The sequence below is a fragment of the Gorilla gorilla genome, chromosome 12 (genome assembly GCF_029281585.2).
Source record: "Gorilla gorilla gorilla isolate KB3781 chromosome 12, NHGRI_mGorGor1-v2.1_pri, whole genome shotgun sequence".
Taxonomy (NCBI): Eukaryota; Metazoa; Chordata; class Mammalia; order Primates; family Hominidae; genus Gorilla; species Gorilla gorilla.
The window spans coordinates 93,227,680-93,247,930 of record NC_073236.2 but is presented as its reverse complement, the minus strand read 5'-3'; the positions used below and the strand labels follow the sequence as shown (position 1 = coordinate 93,247,930).

The 20,251-nt window shown below is 47.0% G+C and overlaps 1 protein-coding gene across 1 annotated transcript in view; it reads left to right on the top strand.

Moving 5' to 3' along the window:
* Positions 1-14,304, top strand: part of TMEM247 (transmembrane protein 247) — a 76,755-nt gene extending 62,451 nt beyond the window's left edge. The window contains exons 7-11 of the mRNA XM_055377423.2: positions 521-681; positions 4,059-4,245; positions 8,906-9,100; positions 13,687-13,827; positions 13,986-14,304. Coding sequence (XP_055233398.2) covers positions 521-681; positions 4,059-4,245; positions 8,906-9,100; positions 13,687-13,827; positions 13,986-14,047 — 746 coding nt within the window. The 3' untranslated portion in view covers positions 14,048-14,304. The remainder of the gene's footprint in view (positions 1-520; positions 682-4,058; positions 4,246-8,905; positions 9,101-13,686; positions 13,828-13,985) is intronic.
* The last annotated feature ends 5,947 nt before the right edge of the window (positions 14,305-20,251 follow it).

Here is a 20,251-nt window from a genome sequence, read left to right as displayed (position 1 = left end):
TGCCCAGGATGCTCTAACAAAATACCACAGACTGGGTGGCTTCAGCAACAGATGCTCATTTGTCCACAGTTCTGGAAGTTGAAAGTCCAAGATCAAGGTGTTGGCAGGTTTGGTTTCCTCTGAGGCCTCTCTCGGCTTGCAGATGGCTGCTGCCTTCTCACTGCATCCCCCCATGGTCTGCCTCTCTGTGTGCATCCCTGGTGTCTCTCTGAATGTCCAAATTTCCTCTTCCAAGGACACCAGTCAGATTGGATTAAGCCCTCATTTTAACGCCATGACTTCTTTTTTTGATTTCAATAGTTTTTGGGGTACAGGTGGTTTTTGATTACATGGATAAGTTCTATAGTGGTGATCTCTGAGATTTTGGTGCACCCATCACCCGAGCAGTGTACACTGTACCCAATATGTAGTCTAAAGCCCCTATCTCCAGATGAGGTCACATTCTGAGGTATCGGGGGTTAGGACTTCAACACATGAATTTTGAGGGGAGATAATTCAGCCCATGACGCCCACTTTGCAGATGAGAAATCAGACTCCGAGAGGTTCAGGAATTGCCCAAGCTTGCTCAGCCAGGAGGTACCAGAGACCAAGTGTGGCAAGGAGCTGAAAGATGATTGGAAGAAAACAAAGAACCGTGCTGTGTCTCATTCATTTAGGTTTGTGAACAAAGGTTCCGAGCTGGTTTGATAACATGGGAAGAGAACTGCTACTCCATTTCAGATGGCATTGTGTGGCCCCCTGTATATCTCTCTAGATATGTGTAGCTGGGGGTAGTGGCTCCAGAGTTTTTCTGCTTATGAATCTACCCTTTTATTCTAACTATTCCCATGTTTCTTTTTTGTTTGTTTTGTTCTGTTTTTTTGAGACAGGGTCTCGCTCTGTCACCGGTGCTGGAGTGCAGTGGCGCAATCTCAGCTCACTGCAGCCTTGCCCTCCTGTGTTCCCACACTTCCCTCACCAAGCGCTAAGGAGGAAAATGTCTTTGAGAGGGGACAGATGTAAGGCCTCACTCACTGGCCCACCTGACCCACACACCTGCCATTTCAGGAGTGGCAGCAGATCTATACTCAAAGGCCTCGGTAACTCCCTCTGGGTCCCACCCCATGTCCTCTCCTAGGTCCCCTAAGACGGGAGAGTCAGTCTGTAACTGGCGGCCTGGGGTCTTCCCTCTTCAATCTGCTATGCCTGGCTCTTTTTCTGAAGACCAAGTTGGTATGTCCACTCTGAGACAGGAGTAGGTATAAGAAAGAAGAGGGAGGTGGTTGGGTAAGAGAGAAACCCTATACAGTTCACTCTGGCTGACTTTCACTTCTGAGCAATCTCCATAGCCTCACATACACAAAGCCCATAATATTTGAGCTAGCCTGAGTGGGTTCCAAGAAAACAATGATTGGAAGACTCTGGAAGCACAGTAGTTGGTAGAAAGCTCACCTGCTCTCAGGTATCAGGCCAACTTCAAAAGAACTCCAGATGACTGCCCTTAAGCAAACTCTGTGCACTGTGGGAGAATCCTTGTTCTCAAAACAGATCAGTTAGGAGACTGAGCATGGTGGCTCATGCCTGTAATCCCAGCACTTCGGGAGGCCAAGGCGGGCAGATCACCTGAGATCAGGAGTTCAAGACCAGCCTGACCAACATGGCAAAACCTCATCTCTACTAAAAATACAAAAATTGGCCTGGCATGGTGGCATACGCCTGTAATCCCAGCTACTCGGGAGGCTGAGGCAGGAGAATTGTTTGAACCCAGGAGGTGGAGGTTGCAGTGAGCCGAGATCGTGCCACTGCACTCCAGCCTGGGTGACAGAGCAAGACTCCATCTCAAAAACAAAAACAAACAAACAAACAAACAAAAACAGATCAATTAGGGCCAGGGTCAGAAGCTCAGATGCCAGGAGGGCCCAGGTGGGCCAGATAAAAGTGGTAAGCTGGCCAGGCATAGCTGACTGGAAAGGAAGAACCCGTAAAGCAGGAAGCCTCTACTCCTTTTTCCCTCCTTCCCATCTTCACCATGGGGAGATACATGCCCCATGTCCAACTCAAGGGCAGCCAGAAATCCAGACTTTTATGTGATACCTGCTGATTTTTAAATGTTGGTTCAATTTTCTTTAGCCACTATACAGACCTAACAAAAGTCCATGGGGCCAACAGCTCACAATCTCTGAACTTGAAGTGTTATTTCCTTTATGATAAAGTCTCTGTTTCACTCAGAGACACGCTGGGGGATTTCGTTAAACAGAAGACACTCCTAGTACAAAAATAGAATGTGATTCACTCTCTAACAATGTTTAAGCACAGAAGCCGCAGTAAGGGATGCTTCTTCCCTTCACAAATTGCCTCACCTTGAGGTGTTTCAAGAGACAGATCTCTTAATGCATTTCAAATCAGGTTAGAGTGGCAAAAATCTAATTTTCATACAACTTCTTGAAGAAAGATGGCAATTTCACTAAAGCCTGGATCAAGATTAAGGAAGGCATGAAACAGAAGCCTGGGAGCAGGAAAATGAGGCGGGAGAGGGTGGCGGGGTGGAGGGTGAAAAGAAGGTGAAGCTGCATGCCCAGGCTCAGTGTTTGCAAAGAGGCTGGCAACCGCGGTGTGAAGCCAGTCAGACAAAGAGCAGTGGGGCCTGGGGACCCGAGTGAGCAGAGAGGGGAAGAGAAGGAGGGAGCATCATTGGTTTCCATGGTGACAAAGGAACAGGGATGGGAAGAAAGAGACAGGGGGATGTCAGAGAAGAGCTATGTTGTGCTGCTTCCTATAACAAAGTCTTCTTTACCCGGACACCCTTGTCTATGATTTCTTGGCCCCTCTGATGCTTCCCCCATCCTGATTCTCTGCTCATTCCTGGCATGAATAAATTACTATGAAATTAAGGACATTTAGATCCTAAACATGGATGTGATGGATGAATGGGTACCTACTTACTGAGCCTCGGGGTCTCCAAAAGGCCTCTTGGATTCAAAATATTTTCTCCAACATGCTTCCATAAAGCCCATGATTCCACCATTAGGGCAACATTGCTTATACTAAGGCTTTGTTCGTGTTCAATGATAAACCCTCATTAAGATGGGGAATATCTGGGCTATCAATTTCTAGGGTCTCATAAGGAATTGATTTATCATATGTAACGACATGTATGTAACGATAAGTATTTAACGGGATCCCGGCTTCAGCCTAAGAATGTCCACTACTAGGGCTCAGGCCTATCTAGATATGCATGATAAACTGGTGGGGCAGACCCTAGACAGGACAGTTCATAGGACGGTTCCAGTAACATCTGCTGCGTGTGTCCGGCATTTATTTCCCCTTGATTTTCTTTTGGGCCACTCCCTCTTCCTCAATATTAGTCCATGAGGTTCAGGTTAACTGACTTCTAGTCAAGGGGTAGGCCCAGGACCCAGATCTGGCCAACCAGGGCATTCCATCTTCTGGCCAAAATGATTGGTTAATATGTGGACACATGACCCAAGCCTCACCAATGAGTTTCGAACCTGGATGTTTTGCCGAAACTCTTGGAAAGATGAGCTCTTATTCCATTGGCTACTAAGCTGGTAGACTATGTGTGCAGAGATGCTGTTGGTCATCTTGTTCCACTTGGGGAAAGCCTACCTGAGAATAAAATCGATATGGAGAAAAGCAGAGCCAAGATATGGGAAGACAGATGGAGAAGGAGGGAGAGAGAAAGTGATTTCTTGATGACATGATTTGGGTCCCTGGATCCACCTGAGATAAGAGCTATCCCTAGACCTTTCAGCTTCCATTTTTGCTGTTAACTGATTTGAACTGGGTTTCTCTCACTCACAACCAAGAATTCTGAATCCTGCAAGGGCTTTCTCGTTATATGAGTTGGCACCTCGGCTCAGCAACAGCTAACATAGGAGATACCATGGCATCTGTGCCTAGCCTGTTCTATAAAGAAAGATGTATTCATGAACCTAACCAAGGGAGTCTGAGGGAGATGTAGAGAAGCAGAGCCATTGGAACATATGTAAGCACGTGTGCCCGTCTGCAGGGAAGGGAGCCATTTCCCCACTTCTTGAGAGAAAACAGCCCTCCTCTAGCACCACGAAGGGCTTGATGATGGTGCCAAAGGAAGTGGCAGCAGGGCCTGGCTGAGAGGGGATGCCCAGCGGGAAACTCCACAGACACAGCATATGCTGTGTGCTGCCAACATACAGAGCACTGCGCTCGCAGGATGGTCCATGAAAGGTCTGGAAGCAGCCCAGGTGTCAATCAACCAGTGGGCAGGTAAATAAAATGTGGGATATCCGTACAATATTTGGCAATAAAAAGGGATGGATTACTGATTCCTGCTATAAGATGGATGAGCCTTGAATATATTATGCTAAGAAGCTAGTCACAAAGAGCCACATGTATGATTTCATTTACATGGGATGTCCAGAATAGGCAAGTCTATAGACACAAAGTAGACTCATGGTTGCCTAGGGCTCGAGGAACAGAGGGATTTGGCAGTGACAACTAAAAGGTACAGGGTTTCTTTGGGGGTAAAGAGATGTTCCAAAATTGATTGTGCTAGTGGCTGGTTGTTCAGCTCTATGAACACAGTAAAAACCACTGAAGAATCATATACTTTAGAGGGTGAATTGCATGGTACGTGAATTATCTCAATAAAATTGTTACCAAAAAAAACCAAGGTTCTTGAGATACCTGCCCAGTTTGTGTGTGATGGGGGTGAGGATCGGGGATTGGCCTCCAGAAGGCAAGGGCATATCACATAGCTGCTGTCACTCTGGAAGGCCGTACTGCCCTCAGACCTGGACAAGAGGGACCTTGCTCTGGGCATGCACTTTAAGAGGCCTCTACTCTGGCTCTCCTCCAGCCTGACTCTTCTCTGTGGGGTAAGGAGTCTCCAGGACCCAGTGGCTGTCTCCACCCACACTCACACCTCCTTCCTCTTTCCTAGACCATACTCTGGGTATACAGGACCCTGGAATTACTTGCCCAAAAGGACTCAGATCTGTCTCTAGAAACTGCAGGCCATGGCCAGGCACAGTGGCTCATACCTGTAATCCCACCACTTTGGGAGACCGAGGCGGGCAGATCACCAGAGGTCAGGAGTTTGAGACCAGCCCGGCCAACATGGTGAAACCCCTCCGGGAGTGGTGGTGAGCGACTGTAGTCCCAGCTACTTGGGAGGCTGAGGCCAGATAATCGCTCGAACCCGGGAGGCGGAGGTTGCAGTGAGCCGAGATCGTGCCACTGCACTCCAGCCTGGGTGACAAGAGCGAGACTCTGTCTCAAAAAAAAAAAAAAAAAGGAAACTGTAGGCCATAAGAGGTGTGATTGGAACTTGGATATGGAGTCTGGAATGCCCGTATCAGACTCCCCAAAGATTGAGGCAGAGCTCAGTGTGACAGGAGGAGGGCAGGCCATGGGCTGTGAGTTGCAGGTTCCGGGGTCAGGGATGGGGAAGGCCTGCAGCCAGCTCTCCCCACAACCGCAGTGTTTCAGCATGGCTATCTCAGGACAATGAGATTCTAATTCAAACTTGACCTTCCAGGTCATTATGAAGATTTGTCAAGATAGGGGGCTACAGCATTTGACAGTTTGCTATTAATAGATTATAGTTAAACATATGTCAACACAAGGTTTGCGGATCTCCTTTAGTCCTCTTGTCCTAGGTCCCCACAAATGTTAGGCACTGACTTGCTGGGAGGTGCTGTATTTAAGAGAGAAATCTATCAGAGCTTTTCTTTATAGCAAATCGCGGTGTGGGGTTTTCTCAGGTTGCATTTACGGATTTGGGAAACGTAATTCATAGACTCCTTGCTCCAGGCTTAAAAAAAAAATAGCTAACACATGGCTGCCTGCAACCTTGAAGTTTAATGATTTCTCTCAATGACGTCTTCTCAGCTGAGCCCAAGGATTGAGGCGTGTGCTGAGGCTGGAGACTAGGGTAGTTCTATGAGCCATGCATGCTAGGGAATTCCATGTCGGTCTGGCTGTCTTTAGTTTATTTTTTTTAAGGTATAATGTAATAGAGTCCATTTGGCAGGGAATTCCAGCAGAAGCGTATGAGAAACATCTCAGAGCAGGGCTGGGGGCAGGCCAGAGTATCCGTTCATCCTTCTTCTACATCTATCCTGAGTGTCCCCAAACCCCCCTGGTTAGGCAGCTGTGCAATGCCAAAAGGTGCCCAGCTGCAGGGACATGTGGGAGCTGAAATCCAGTCCACCCTCCCCTGGCCAAGCTACGCCCCTTGGCACTGGGCTGCATCAGTTGAGAAGAAGGGGAGCTTTTTTCTTAGTACAAAGGTGTCCTGTCCTCCCCACCCCATGGGCTCATGGTGCTGCATCTGCCCAAAAGAGGGTCTTTTTCTAAGGACACAAAGGCACCATGAATGAGCGTGCCCTGGCTGGTGAGGAGAGGGAAGCTAGCAAAGGAGGCCGGTGCTGTGTCTGGGTCCAACAGGACTCTCACTCTCCCTGGCCTTGGCTGACTCCACAATGCTCCCCTCCACTCTGATGGGTCTGTTGCAGACACCACCCTGCCCTTGAGAGGCACCCCATGGAGGAATGAGAAGTAGGTTCTTTCAAGAGCTCAAATCAGGTTGAACCAAAAAGAGAAGGAAGGCTCTGAGAGAAGAGTTTCGGTCTGGAGAGACAGCTGGCGGGCGTGGGGTTCAGATCAGTTTTACTTTTGCCTCCTCCCAAGAAAGGCCCTGAAGAAAGAAGGTCACCCCTCAGGGAGGTCAGCCCTCAGGAGAGTACCTTCCCTCCTGCAAATAAACCTTCAGAACTTGCAGGAACCCCTCACCCCATCGCCTTTCTTTCCTTTGCTCACTAATCCAGGAATGGGCCAGTACAAACTAAGAGGCAGGCACTCTTAAGGATATGAAGATTTTCCAAAGGATACGTATTTTGGTGTGGGTCATTTAAAGAGACTCACGGGACCAAATCCTCAACTTCTGCTTGGCTGTCTTATACAGGTGACCTGTCTGAGCACATGCCAGTGGATGCTGCTGCTGTGGTTCTCCCTCCTGCCTCCCCTTTCTCCCATTTCCCCTCAAAAAGGGCATACCTCTTACCCATCCCACATCTTACCATGGTGCATTGACCAGGGAAAATGTCCAGTGCAGTGAAGGGAGAATCTAAATCCTGGTATCCATGCTGAGAAAATGAGCAGGAGCAACTCTAATGACCGAACAAATCAACTAGCTTTCAATTCCCTGCCTTCACTCAAAGTGAAGGAGAATCAATTCTAGCTGTCAGCTGATAGATTTTTAATGATCCGCCCATATGATTTTTGGCATATAACTCGAAAGGAATTTATACAGTTGAATGACACTGCTATCACCAAAGTCCTTGCATTCCTTTGTCCTTATGTGAAAAAGGTTTCTGAGCTGAGCATCAATTTTTAAAAAAGAAAAACAGGAATAGAATTAATGCTGAACTCTGACCCTTTCTAGCAATAACGATTATTCACCCATGAATATAGGAACTAACTGGGATGAGGAAGGAAGCTTCATTTCCTTAAAAGATGCATTTCAAATTAGTTATTCTTTATGCTTTCTTATTACCTATTACAATTTGTAAAGCATTTGTTTCGATTGTGTACTAGTCATCCTGGTACAAATGAAGACAAAATGTTCTTTAACACTGAGTATATGGTCACAGAAAAATTTAAAAGTAAATTCATCTTATACACATAGTTTTGTTGGGAAGAAGTATGATAGAGTGAAGGGTGATACATAAAAGACTTTGAACCGTAAAAATATATTCTGCTAAAATTCTGTACGGGAAGTAGAAGAGAAATATAAGTTCAAGGAGAAAAAAAGAAATGAAATTTGTTCAAATTGTTCATGTATTTTTAAAAGGGATGATGGTTGTATCCGATCACAATAGCATTACATTTAGAAACATTTTTCAGAGTACTGTGGCAGTTTTATTTTAAAATGTCAAATATTTGCAATACACCAGAAAGTAGACTGTATGTAACTATTTAAACTTATGAAAACAATTTAAATGTTTGCACCTAAAAATGTGCAAGGGGCGCACCGATTTTCAAAATTCTTTTAGGAGTCTGCAAGGAAAATGTTTAGAGAACCAGGGTCACGGAGCTGGCGCTTCCCTGCAAGGGGAGTGTACTTAGACGTAAAACCAAGGGCTCTGGGGATGGGAGGGCACCCTCAAAGTTAGGGGGTAAACTCTCACTGGGGCTGGGTTGGCGGCAAAGGAGCCAAGGCGCTGCCTCTTCATCCTAGCAATACTTTCCTCTGGTCGTTTGTTTTCTTGTTTTATTTTCAGCGTTCCTCTAAAATCCCATTCTCTCCACTACAGATGCTCTGCCAGGTCAGGGTGCGTTCTGTTCTGCGTTTTTCCATCCTGCCTAAACGGTACCTTTCTTCAGGGAAGCCCTCCCAGCCGGCCGCGCCCCCACCCCACCCCGACCCCTGGCTCCCCGAGTCCAACACGGTTTTGCGTAGCTAGGCGCGCGCCGCTTCCTCCCGTTGACTGTGACTTTGGGCCAGTCCTCCCTCCCCAGCTGGCTCCTAAGTTTTCTCATCGGTGTCTGCAAGTCTGTTTCCTCGGCAGTGAGATGTCGATAATCAGAATGAAGTAAGATGAAACCTGGCACGGAGCTTGGCCTGCAGCCAGAACAGGGCACCTAGTTGCATTTAGCAAATGTTTGCTAATTGTGAGGCTAAATCGTCTCGCTTCCCAGGGATTAGAGAAGCCTGGGCTCCCCAGTGCCCAGGAAACCAAGGAGAGTTCCCAAACCCTCAGGCATCCTTTGAGTAACTTGCCAACTTGGGGTGATGAAAACGCACTCCCCTCCTCCCGCCGCCGCTGGGTCGGGCTCTGAACGCACGAGCCTCGGAGCTATGAGGTCATACACGGGTCACGTGACCGCTGTCGCATCTGTCAACTGTGATACAATTACTAAGACTGTCCGGGCGCTTATGACATTCAAACCTGCTCTCTCCTCCTCCTCCTCCCTCTCCGGTACGCCGGCCCTTTTCACACCAAGGGACCGTCTCAAAAGTCTAGGCTCCAAATGCTACGACGTAAGAAAGGAGGAGAAAGAGGGAGGAAAAAAGTCGAAGACTGCACTTCTCGTTGCTGCCGTTTGAAAACTATGCGTAAGCCCCGTTATTTAAAATCCTTTCTGCCAAAGCAAGTTGGCATATGTATTAAGAGCCTTTTAAAAATCGTCATATTCTTTAACTCATTAATTCCTGTTCTAGGATGCTTGCATATGGAAATAGTCCAAACTAGAGCAAAGGTTTACAAAATTCACTCTCTTATTATTAAACTAACTATATATGATGAGAATGAATAAATCAGGGTATAAAAGAACAATATAAGGAAGTCATTTAAAATGCTGATTTTTAAGAATTTTTCATGACATGGAACATGCACCCACCCAATGACAATAGCAAGTATTTGTCATGTGCCAAATGTTCTGCTAAATGCTTTATGTGGATTGACTCTTACAACCTTAAGAGACAGATCATCTAATTCTTTCTTTTTTTTTTTTTTTTTTTTTGAGGCGGGGTCTTACTCTGTCCCACAGGCTAGAGTACAGTGGCGCAATCATGGCTCATACGGCCTCGACTTCCCTGGCTCAAGCAATTCTCCAACCCAGCTTCCCAAGTAGCTGGGACTACAGGTACTCGCCAACACGCCCAGCTATTTTTTAAATTTTTTGTAGAGATAGGGTCTCTTTATGTTGCCTGGACTGGTCTCTAACTCCTAGATTCAAGCAATCTGCCCACCTCAGCCTCCCAAAGTGTTGGGGTTACAGATGTGAGCCACTGCACCCAGCATTCTTCTTCTTCTAAAAACTGGCCTAGACAAAAAAAAAATTGCCTTAAGTTGACTAGCTAATAAAGTGTGAAAAATTGAGGGTTACAGTTTATCCAAAGGGATGAACTCCGATTTAGGTTCATTTGAGTCTAGAGCCCAGCCTCTTAGCCTCCCCACTCTGAACTGTCTGCCACAATAGTAACTAGGAAGAAATAAGAATACAACACTGCATATACACCATCAGGCCAGTGATGTGTATATATGTGTATACATTTGCCACTACACACAATGTATGCAGAGGAAAAGGATGGGAAGACAGATTCCCACATTTTCACTATGGTATCCCTCAGTGGTACAATCACCAGTGATTTAGATTTTCTTTTAAATTTTCTATAATGTGTGTGTGTGTGTTAATTTAACAATTAGATAAAATGTTATGTACAGGTCGATTTCACTAAAAAGCCAGGTGCTGATTACAGCAATATTCATTGTAATGAAAACTTGAAAGTAGCTCACATATCAATTACTGTTGATACTCGGGTCACTGTTGGATTTGTTAAGTGAGTTATAAAATATATATCTATTGCAATAGTTTGCAGCCATTGAAAATGAAGATTGCAAAGAGCAAGTGAAACCATTATGTGAAAAAATAAAAAATGCTAGGCATATTATGCATAATTATTTGAGGATATCATTGTAAAATCTGTAAGGAAAGAGGAAATGATAACTGCAACAGGATAGTAAAATTAAATTTGTTTTAAAAATATTTTTTGAACTTCTATAACATTTGTCTATTTCTTGTTTAATAATAAAACTAGTTTCATTGATTAAGGTTTAGTATCAAAATTAGCATGGAACACCTAGATGCCTCTTTTGCCTTTTAGAATATGCTTTCTGCTTCATCTCATTTTATGGCCCAAACATCCCAATGCAAATAGGCATTTTCTCTCCCACGTTAATGACAGGACAGTTATGGCCAAGAAAAAGTGAGCAAGTTGCTTGATGTAAACTAGCAGATGAATGGTAACGCTGCACTAGAACCCTAGGCTTGCAAGCTCCCGCCTCAAGGCTCTGGCCTATAAAAGCACAGTGATTCTCTCACATAGAGGGCTGCAAAGCCCTGCCTAGAGAATACAAACTGCTATTATTAAGACCCCAAACCCAAGATCCAAGTGTAGGTTCTCTCTAGTGGGTAAGCCTGGAGGCAGGAAACATGCCTATTAATGCTCTTGGTCTTCAGAATGGGAAGTCAAAGGCCTAAAGCCTTCTCCTGCACTCTCCAAACTCATCCACCCACCCACTTCCCCCCAACCATACACACACAGCCACCCTTGTCCCCAAAAGCAGTCTCCCTGGTAACATGTTCTGCCCTTGGACGGAGACAGAGGCCAGTAGATTTGTAGTTTATCCTCTTCTTGCAGTTTAAGGTACAACCCTGCCCACAACCCCAGTAAGAGAAGCAAGGATCCCCGAGGCCAGAATGTGCCAAAGACCAGTTGCAAACCAGGCCGGTATCAGTGAAATAAGCCTGGAAAGAGAGATGAGAAGAGGTCAAGGGTCAGCGACAGCTGGTGAAGCCAGCACTGGGGTGGGGATTGGGGGCCTGGAGAGCCCCAGAAAAGTTGGTCATGGGCCCCTGGTCCCTCACTTAATAGATATGTGACTTGCCAGGGTCACACAGCAGCTGGAGAGAACGGGGAGTGAGCCCAATCTAAAGCCCAAAGGAATCCATCAAAGACAGGGCCACAATTCCACAAAGCCAGGCTCTATTCATTCATTCAAGATATACCCAGCACCCTTCTTGCTTACCATATCTTTCTGATTTTTATGGGGCCAGAGCCAATACCCTAGCCCTCACCCCACTCCCTAGTCCCTTGGTGGGGCTGATGAACCTCATGGCTCAAAGTGGGAAAAATCTGGGAAGTCACAGGTAAAGGGGTGGTCATCTCTCCAGGGCAACAAACCGAAACTCCAAAGCACATGAAACAAACCAATGGGCTGAGAGTCCAGGAGATGTCCGAGTCTGAGGATTCCACAGCACAGTGGGGAAAGTTTCTGGAAGGTAGAAGGAGGCAGGAAGAAGTGCCTCTCAACTCAAGTAGTTGAGAAATTTAAGCATGCTTTAAAGAATTAAGAGAAAACTGAAAGGTATGGAGGTGTGGTAATGGCACAAAAATTTAAAAGGGGGAGCTAAGCCTAGGTTTAGCAGTCCTGCTGGCAGGTGAGGGTCCCCAGTAAGGAGAAAGGGAGGTGAGAGTGCGTGGATAAGGTAATGCTTCCTCTGCTGGCCTGAAGGATTTCTGTAAATAGTGCATGTGTTTGTTCCTGCCTTGGGGTGGGATTGTCATCATGTTAGCCATTTCTGCTACTAAAGACATAGGTGAAGCTAATGGTATTCTTTGTAAGGAAAAGGGATATCATCGTCCCCAGAAACTATTTACAGGGGGCTTTCCAAAAAAAATGTTTTAAGTGTGCATTGGTTGGAGCTGGCTGATGACGGGGCATTGGCTTTCCTACTTCTGTGGAGTTGCTGAGAGTTATTTTGAGCAAGGAAGGGGAGAGGCAAGTGCAAGAACCGGCACACAGTAAAATGAGGCCATGTCCCTTACATATTTTGGAGCTCCCAGTGGCTTCCCATTCTAGTTAGGATAAATCCAAATTCCTTAAATGCCATCCACAAGACCCACAAAAGCCTTATCTTTTCTCTTTCTCCTCCACACACTTAGCGAAGCCCCATTGGTTTCCTTCTTGCTCCTTAAACCAGCAGAGCTGTTTTTGCCTTGATGCCCCCATGGTTCAAGTGTTGCTGCAGTCTGCATGTCGGTGTCCCCCTAAAATTCATGTGTTGACACTTAATCCCCGATGTGATAGTGTTAAGAAGTGGAGCCTCTGGGAGGTGATTAGATTGGGAGGGCTCTGCTCCTCATGAATGAGGTTAGGTGCCTTGATCTTGGACTTCCCAGCCTCCAGACTGTGAGCAATGAATTTGTCTTGTTTATAAATTGCCCAGTCTAAGGTATTTTCTTATAGCAGCCCAAACAATCCAAGACAGATGTGACACGCTTGCCGTTCCCTCTGCTTAGAATGAATGCCCTTCCTGTCTCCCCAGTTCCCTCCTCCCCTTCTTCTGTTTTTGTGGCTGGCTCCTTCCCTTCCTTTAGGTGCAAGGGAGATTTAGGAAGAGGCCTTCCTTGAGCCGGGGTCATGGAAGGCCATGCTGCCCATAACCCTTTACTTCTCCTTAACACTTTAACCAATCCCAAGTCATCACCTGCCCACTTGTTTAGGGTTCCTTCACAAACCTGACCCCTCCCACTGTGCCCACCCCTCCCTGCTTTATCCACATTAGAATGTTCCTTTGTGAAGGCTGGGCCTTAACTGTCTTGTTCATTGCAAGGGATGCAGTGCCTGGCAGAGTGTCTGACACTTGGTAACTACTCAATAAATATTTGTCAAATGAATCAATGAATAAGAGGTCTACTGAATTGAATTTAACTGAATGAAAACCCAAGGTTCAATTTCCAAACAAGCAAAGACAAAAATCTTCAAACACTCCCTATCGTTCTCCTTCTACGGGTTGAACCCCAATGCATTTTGTTTCTACTCCCTCCCCTCCCCCTCCTTCCCTCTCTCCTTTCCTTTCTTCCTTCCTTCCAGCCTTTCCCTGGGCGCCTCAAGTCACATCCCTTGTACAGTCACCCACAGGCACCCCTTCGCTGTGGGCCTTCATTTTGACCAAGCCCTGAGGTCACAACACCCTGGGAAGGAGACATGAAGGATTTTCCAAGGACCCAGCTGTGGCCACGCACTTTCTGTCCTCTCTGTCCTGCTGGAAGCCAAAGTTCTTAAGCTTCTGTACAGCAAGTTTTTCATAAAATGAATGATGACAACCTAGTCTTTTCAGGCTTTCTGTTTGCAGTTGCAGGAGGCTTCTTAGCTGGTGATGACCCTGGACTGCTTCCTGGCTTACTCTGGGCTTCAGATTCGGACAAACATTTGGCTCTCAAGGTCACTTCATGCTCTAAACCTTCTGTAATCTCCAGGACATCAATCCACTCAGGTTTGGTAGGAACTAGGGTGAATCAAACATCACCCTCTACAGGCTCATCTGCCGGTGATGAAAGCATGTGCTCGGTGCCCCCACTCCAAGGATGTGCTGGAGGGTGTGGGGAGCCGGGCCCAGGGCCTGCCTGAACTGATCCCCTTTTGCTTCATCAGCAATGGGAAGCAGAGTAACTCACCTCCCAATGAAAGAAGTTAAGAAAAGAACCTTTATCTGAGGAATACAAGTCCTTTTAATTATCAGGCCCAGAGAGACACTAAAACGAGACAGCAATCATGTCCTACTCCCCCGCTTTGAGCAATGTGTTCGTCTCTTGAAGCTGCTTGCTATCACCACAGGTAGCTATAGATCAACCTAATAGTGCCATACCAGACACTGTAACCCACGCTTTATAGCTTAACAATGTATAGCCAATCAAATCAATGTTATTTATGTAAACCAATGAGAATTCCTGACAAACAACTTTATATCAGCCCATACCCTATCCTCTGCTTTTGCCTTTAAAAATCCACTTGTAACTTCAGCTAATCAGAGTGTATATTTAGGGCAACTTGAATCTATGCTCACAGGTTGCAATCCTCAAACTTGACTCAAATAAACTCTCTACTTATATTAATTTTGTCTCTGCTTCTACCTTTTAGGTTGACATATTGCTGTTTTGTAAGGCAAGACCACTGGGTAAGCTGTGTGATTGTGCAGGAAAGCATGGGGCACTAGGAAAGGTGAGGGTTTATCGTGCTTTAGGACCACCCATAGGATGGTGCGGGTGGGAGGTGAGACTAGAGTCCTTTCCCAGTGCTGTCAGTGCAAGGTGTGATTTCAGAGATGAACTCGTGAATTGGAAGGGGTGTCTGGGTGGACTGGGGAGAGCATAGGATGGGGGCAAAGACTTCAGCAATGTCCCTGGGGAGCCTAGGAAGGGGCTGCAGTTGCTCCCTAGAGCTGAGGTGGGGTGTGTGTGGTTGGGCCCAGAGTTGATCTGCTGACCCACTTCTAGGGGCCCCATGAGCCCAGGGCCAGAGATGAAGCCCTGCAGCATTTCCTGTTGGTTCCCCTGCCTTCTCTGAGGTCCTGCCACACAGTCAAAGCATCCCCTCCATCTCTGGCTCTCCAGGCAGCTCAAGATCAGAACCAAATCCACACTCTCCTTTCACCAAGTTACTCTGCCTACCATCCTCAGGAGGCAGCTGGCCTCCTAGCATGTGGGGCAGGACCTCCCTGCTGTGTGTTCAGCTTCCCCCAGCTCTTCCCCAGCAGGGAGTGAGTCTACAGCAGTCCCATCACCATAAGCAAAGCCTCTGCATCCGTAGCAGACAGCTTCCCTTGCGCCTGGGGAGGAAGTGTTAATGAGAAGAGGTGTGGGGAAGGGTTGTGCCTGCCTGCCATTGTAACAGTTTGCTCCTTTTGGCTCACGGGACCAAGGAGCTTACACAAGGAGCATGCCTTCTAGAGGGGAGGATGTTAATGCCAATAAAAGATGCATATTAGTGTGTACCATTCACTCAACTAAGAATGCGCCCAGTGCAAACCTTTCTAAGGTAAAGACTTCTACAGGGCCGTAGCTGTCGGAGCTCAACAGGATGGTGACAAGTAGCCCACCCCAAAGGTCAAGTCTAGCCTTGATGGCCACATAGACATGAAGGCTAAGATGTGCCTCTCCCATGGCTGAGGCCCCCATGGAGGACACAGACCAGGCCCAGTCCCTCCAGAGCCTCCTGCCTCTGCACCCAGGTCCAAAGCAAAGCCCCTCCCATCTGTTTCCCATGGAGGGATGGGATTCAATAAACCCTCAGGCAAGCCCAGGAGTAACCAACCACTGGACTGAAGTGAGGCAGGGGGCATATCCTGCCTGAATTTCAGGCTGTTCCCATCCACAATCTTTCCCTGGGAGCAATAGAGGATTTTCTTGTCCAGAAGGATCCTTGGAATACAATGCACCACCTTTCCCCTGACCACCATCTCATATCCTTGCCCATTTTTATGTCCAAATCTATGGACTAGGAAAGGAGAGAGGCTCTGGAGTCCTCCATCCATAACCCAGAGCCAGGCCTGGAGAGAAGAATGTAACAATGATCAACGCTTGTTCAGAACCTACTGTGTTAGGCACTAAAGTAACACAGCAGCAGGGGATGCAAAAAAGAGAAAAGACACGGTCTCTGTCCATAAGAAGCTGTGTCTAAAAAGATTAGACACAGTAGATAAAGTTGCTAACAGTATAGAAAAGTAGTGCGTGAAAAGTCCTCAACGAGAGACACAGTCCCTACGTCCAGAGACTGCGAGAGGCCAAGGCTTTTGTGTTGCTGAAGCGACACGGTGAGGTAAAGGCTGGAACCCACGGGGTTGAGAGGGAGAAGGCTGGGGAGAAAGAGCTAATGTGTGGCAGCTCCAGGAGAGAGAAAAGTTGGAAAATATAGAGATGCTTAAATGCAACTTAGGGGAAAGTTTGTACCATAGGTACAATGCAACACTCTCCTCAACTTCCCACAAAACCCTTCATAAAACCTACGACTGTCCATTTTTGGGAGAGGTGAATTGATGTTGGGGGCAGCTAACAGATTGAGGGTGGCTCAGGGGGCCAGAGCTAGGGTAGGCCGAGGGGGTTCAGACACTCCAGGATTACAGCAGAAGTTGGGGCTGACTTCCCGGAAGGGGAAGGGCTGGGGGCTTGATCAGCTGGGAAGTGGGTGCTTTGCTGGGCCTGGAATGATGGTGAGGAGAGGGGAAATCTTGGAGCATAGGGAGACTCTCATAAGAAAAAATTGTAAGATGATGTGAAACTAATAAAGCCTCAAGCCTGGACAAATGAAAAAATATATTGGGGTGGGGGAAGGGAGGAGGCATAGGACAGAAGTCACTGATTCTAATCTCTTCCACCTTTGTGTCGTGAAGTTCACCTGCCTCAGGAAAGAGCGGGTAAGTTATTTATCACCTCTCACTCAGGCTGATAAATAGCCCCCGTGAGAGGTGCCCTACCTCCAGTCTCTCCCCCGCATTAATGTGTCCTCCACCTAGAGCGACACTGGAATAATCTTTCTGAAAGTCCAGCTCTCATTGTTTCATTCACTCTTAAAGTCCCTCAATGACCTCCTTATCACTCACCCACCAGAATTAAGTCAAAACTCCTGAGTAGGCCAGGTGTGGTGACTCACGCCTGTAATTCTAACACTTTGACAGGCCAAGGCTGGAGGACTGTTTGAGCCCAGGAGGTCAAGACCAGCCTGGCCAACATAGTGAGACCCGTCTCTACAAAGAATAAAAAAAATTGGCCAGGTGCAGTGGTGCATGCCTGTAGTCCCAGCTACTCAGGACTGGGGAACAAGCCCCCAGCCCATCCACTTCTGGGAATTTGGCTCCCACTTCCTGCTGTAACCTGCTGAGATGGGAGGATCGCTCGAGCCTAGGAGGTTGAGGTTGCAGTGAGCCAAGATCACACCACTGCACTTCAGTCTGGGCAACAGAGCAAGACCTCGTCTCAAAAAAAACCCAAAAAATAACAAAAAACAAAACAAAAAAAAACCCCACAGAAACAAAAACAAACAAGAAAACCTCCAGAGCAACACCCTGTAATGAGGCCCATCTTTCCACCTTCATCCATGGTCTCTTCCTCCTCACCCCTCACATTCCATCACGCTGAACTACACACAGCTCCTGTAATGCACCCTGCGTTTTCACACCTCAGGGCCTTGGCACATGCTTTCCTTCCTTTGCCTGGAGCGCTTTCCCCAGCTCAACTGCCAAAGCCCAGGAACCCTTCTGTTACCCTCCCTTCCAGCCACTGTCTTCCCACAGGATTGCACATCAGCACTAGGCTGGCACTTGCTACATTGTATCATTATCATGATCATCATCTGTTTATGTGTCTATGACTCCTTAAAGAAAAGAGCCAGATCATATTCTTTTTTGCAGCCCAGCACCCAGCACAGTGCCTGGCTCATCACTGGCATTTGGAAAATGTTCACTGAGGCTGGGCGCGGTGGCTTGCACCTGTAATCCCAGCACTTTGGGAGGCCAAGGCGGGCAGATCATGAGGTCAGGAGTTCGAGACCAGCCTGGCCAACATGGTGAAACCCTGTCTCTACTAAAAATACCAAAATTAGCCAGCTGTTGTGGCACGTGCCTGTAGTCCCAGCTACTCGGGAGGCTGAGGCAGAAGAATCACTTGAACCCAGGAGGCGGAGGTTGCAGTGAGCCGAGATCGTGCCACTGCACTCCAGCCTGGGCGACACAGCTAGACTCCATCTCAAAAAAAAACAAAAAACAAACAAACAAAAAAAACAATGTTCATTTGAAACTCAAAAGGGCCCACATAGAAGACACCCTGTGGGGAGTCCGTTCAGTTGACAAAGACCCTTCTTTCTCTGGGAACTACCCCAGACACCAAATGGACCATAGGTAGACACCTGACCCCAGCTCGGCCAAATAGATTCCCTCCTGGGAAAATGGAATGGACTTCAAGAGAAGCAAGTTTGTTTCTGGAACTATAACATGTCAACTTTGGAATTGTGGGGCATGCATATTCCACCATTTAAACTGGGCAACAGAGAAAGTCACTCGTTAAAGAAAGAAAAATGGCCATATAGAGGATTTCAGATGGCTTTCTGAGTCCCAATTCCAGCCCTCTCCTGAGATCATGAAGGATTCCTGTTCTAGGTTCTGTGAGACACCCCAACTTACTAGTAGCCTGTCCCCTACTTTGTGTTTGAGTTTCATGAAGTTTCTGTTCCTTACAGAGTCCTAACCACACAGGCCAACCTTTGCCCTCAGCAGAGCATCTTGGGATTTCTTTTCTTCAAAAAAATTCTATTTTAATAAGTAAAGCAACATCAGGCATGGACTAGACCTTAAATCACACATACATATGCAGAACCTGCTATGTAATCTGCACAGCCCAGTACAAAATGAAAATGTGAGATCTGGCCAGGCATGGTGGCTTACGCCTGTAATCCCAGCACTTTGCGAGGCCGAGGTGGGTGGATCACCTGAGGTCAGGAGTTCGAGACCTGCCTGGCCAATATAGTGAAACCCCGTCTCTACTAAAAATACAAAATTAGCTGGGTATAGTGGCACGTGCCTGTAATCCCAGCTATTCGGGAGGCTGAGGCAGGAGAATCACTTGAACCCAGGACATGGAGGTTGCAGTGAGCCATGATCGTGCCATTGCACTCCAGCCTGGGCAACAGGAGAGAAACTCCATCTCAAAAAAAAAAAAAAAAAAAAAGAAGAAGAAGAAGAAAGTAAAGAAAATGTGAGATCCTTGGTTCAAAAAACAGGAAAGAAGTGCCATGAATGGCACTAAAAGATAAAGCTTTTTCCTTTCTTTTGTAGTTTTTTCTTGACTTTTCATAGGGTTTATTTGCTATTTAATGTCTTAAGTGAAGAAAATTTAAATTATTAGCATGAATTCTACCATTCGAAGTTTAAATTATTAGCATGAATTCTACCATTTACTTTTCTATTGTGCAATGCCTATATGCCAAGTCACCAAAATTATACAATCTGTATTTCTTGGCTTCTCCCAGAAGGTGCCTCACACTGGCCAGAAGAGATGCATCCAAGTTCCCCCAGGCACTGAGCTGTCCAAGGGAGGACCCGGCCAGGCACAGAGATACTTTGCAGGCCAAGTGCAGACATTTACAAGCTCCTGAGGGTCCTGCCCTAAGACTCTGGTGCAGCAAGTTCGGCAGTGGTTGGGTCCCCCTTCCCACTAGCCACCACTGTGGGCCTGGGCCAGGATCAGGGAAGATGAGCTGGCATCTCTCCTTCCAGTGGGCTGGCTGCCCTATAGCGGATAGGTAACTCCTAGGGTCTTTAAACCTCTACACCAGGACGGGCTCAGTATCTGGTGGGTAAGAGACTCACCCCTTCCCCCAAGTTGTCTACTGAATATGCTATGGAGCTGCCAGCCTTGGGCAGAGATTTCTGGCCCTGAAACTCTACAGAGCATGAAACCCCATTCTGACCCTCCCTGCAGGTACACCAGGCCCCCGCCAGGGGCAGAGGGAAGCAATGCTTACTGGGTGAGGTGGAGGAAGGCTGGGCCTCAGGGCACCAGGGGACTGGGAATTGGTTGGCCAACAACCCATCCCAAGAAGGTGGGTAAGCTTTGGGATTCAGTACCATGTGTGAGCCAAGGCTCCAAACACCTGGCACATGCCCCAGTGTTCCATCAAGCATCCCTTACAAAGCATACATCCAAAGTTGAAATTAGGAATTTCAGGGCAGCAAATACTGATCACTAAACCCCAGGTGCTGGGCCCTTCTGAGCATGGGCCCCTGTGTGACTGTGCTGGTTGGATGCCCATGAAGTTGGTTCTGGACATGTGAGGAAGATCTCTAGACCTCATTAAATAACATAAGTTTGGGTACTGAAGCTGAAACAAAAGAAAAACACACTTCATATGCATATTAAACTAGAGCACCC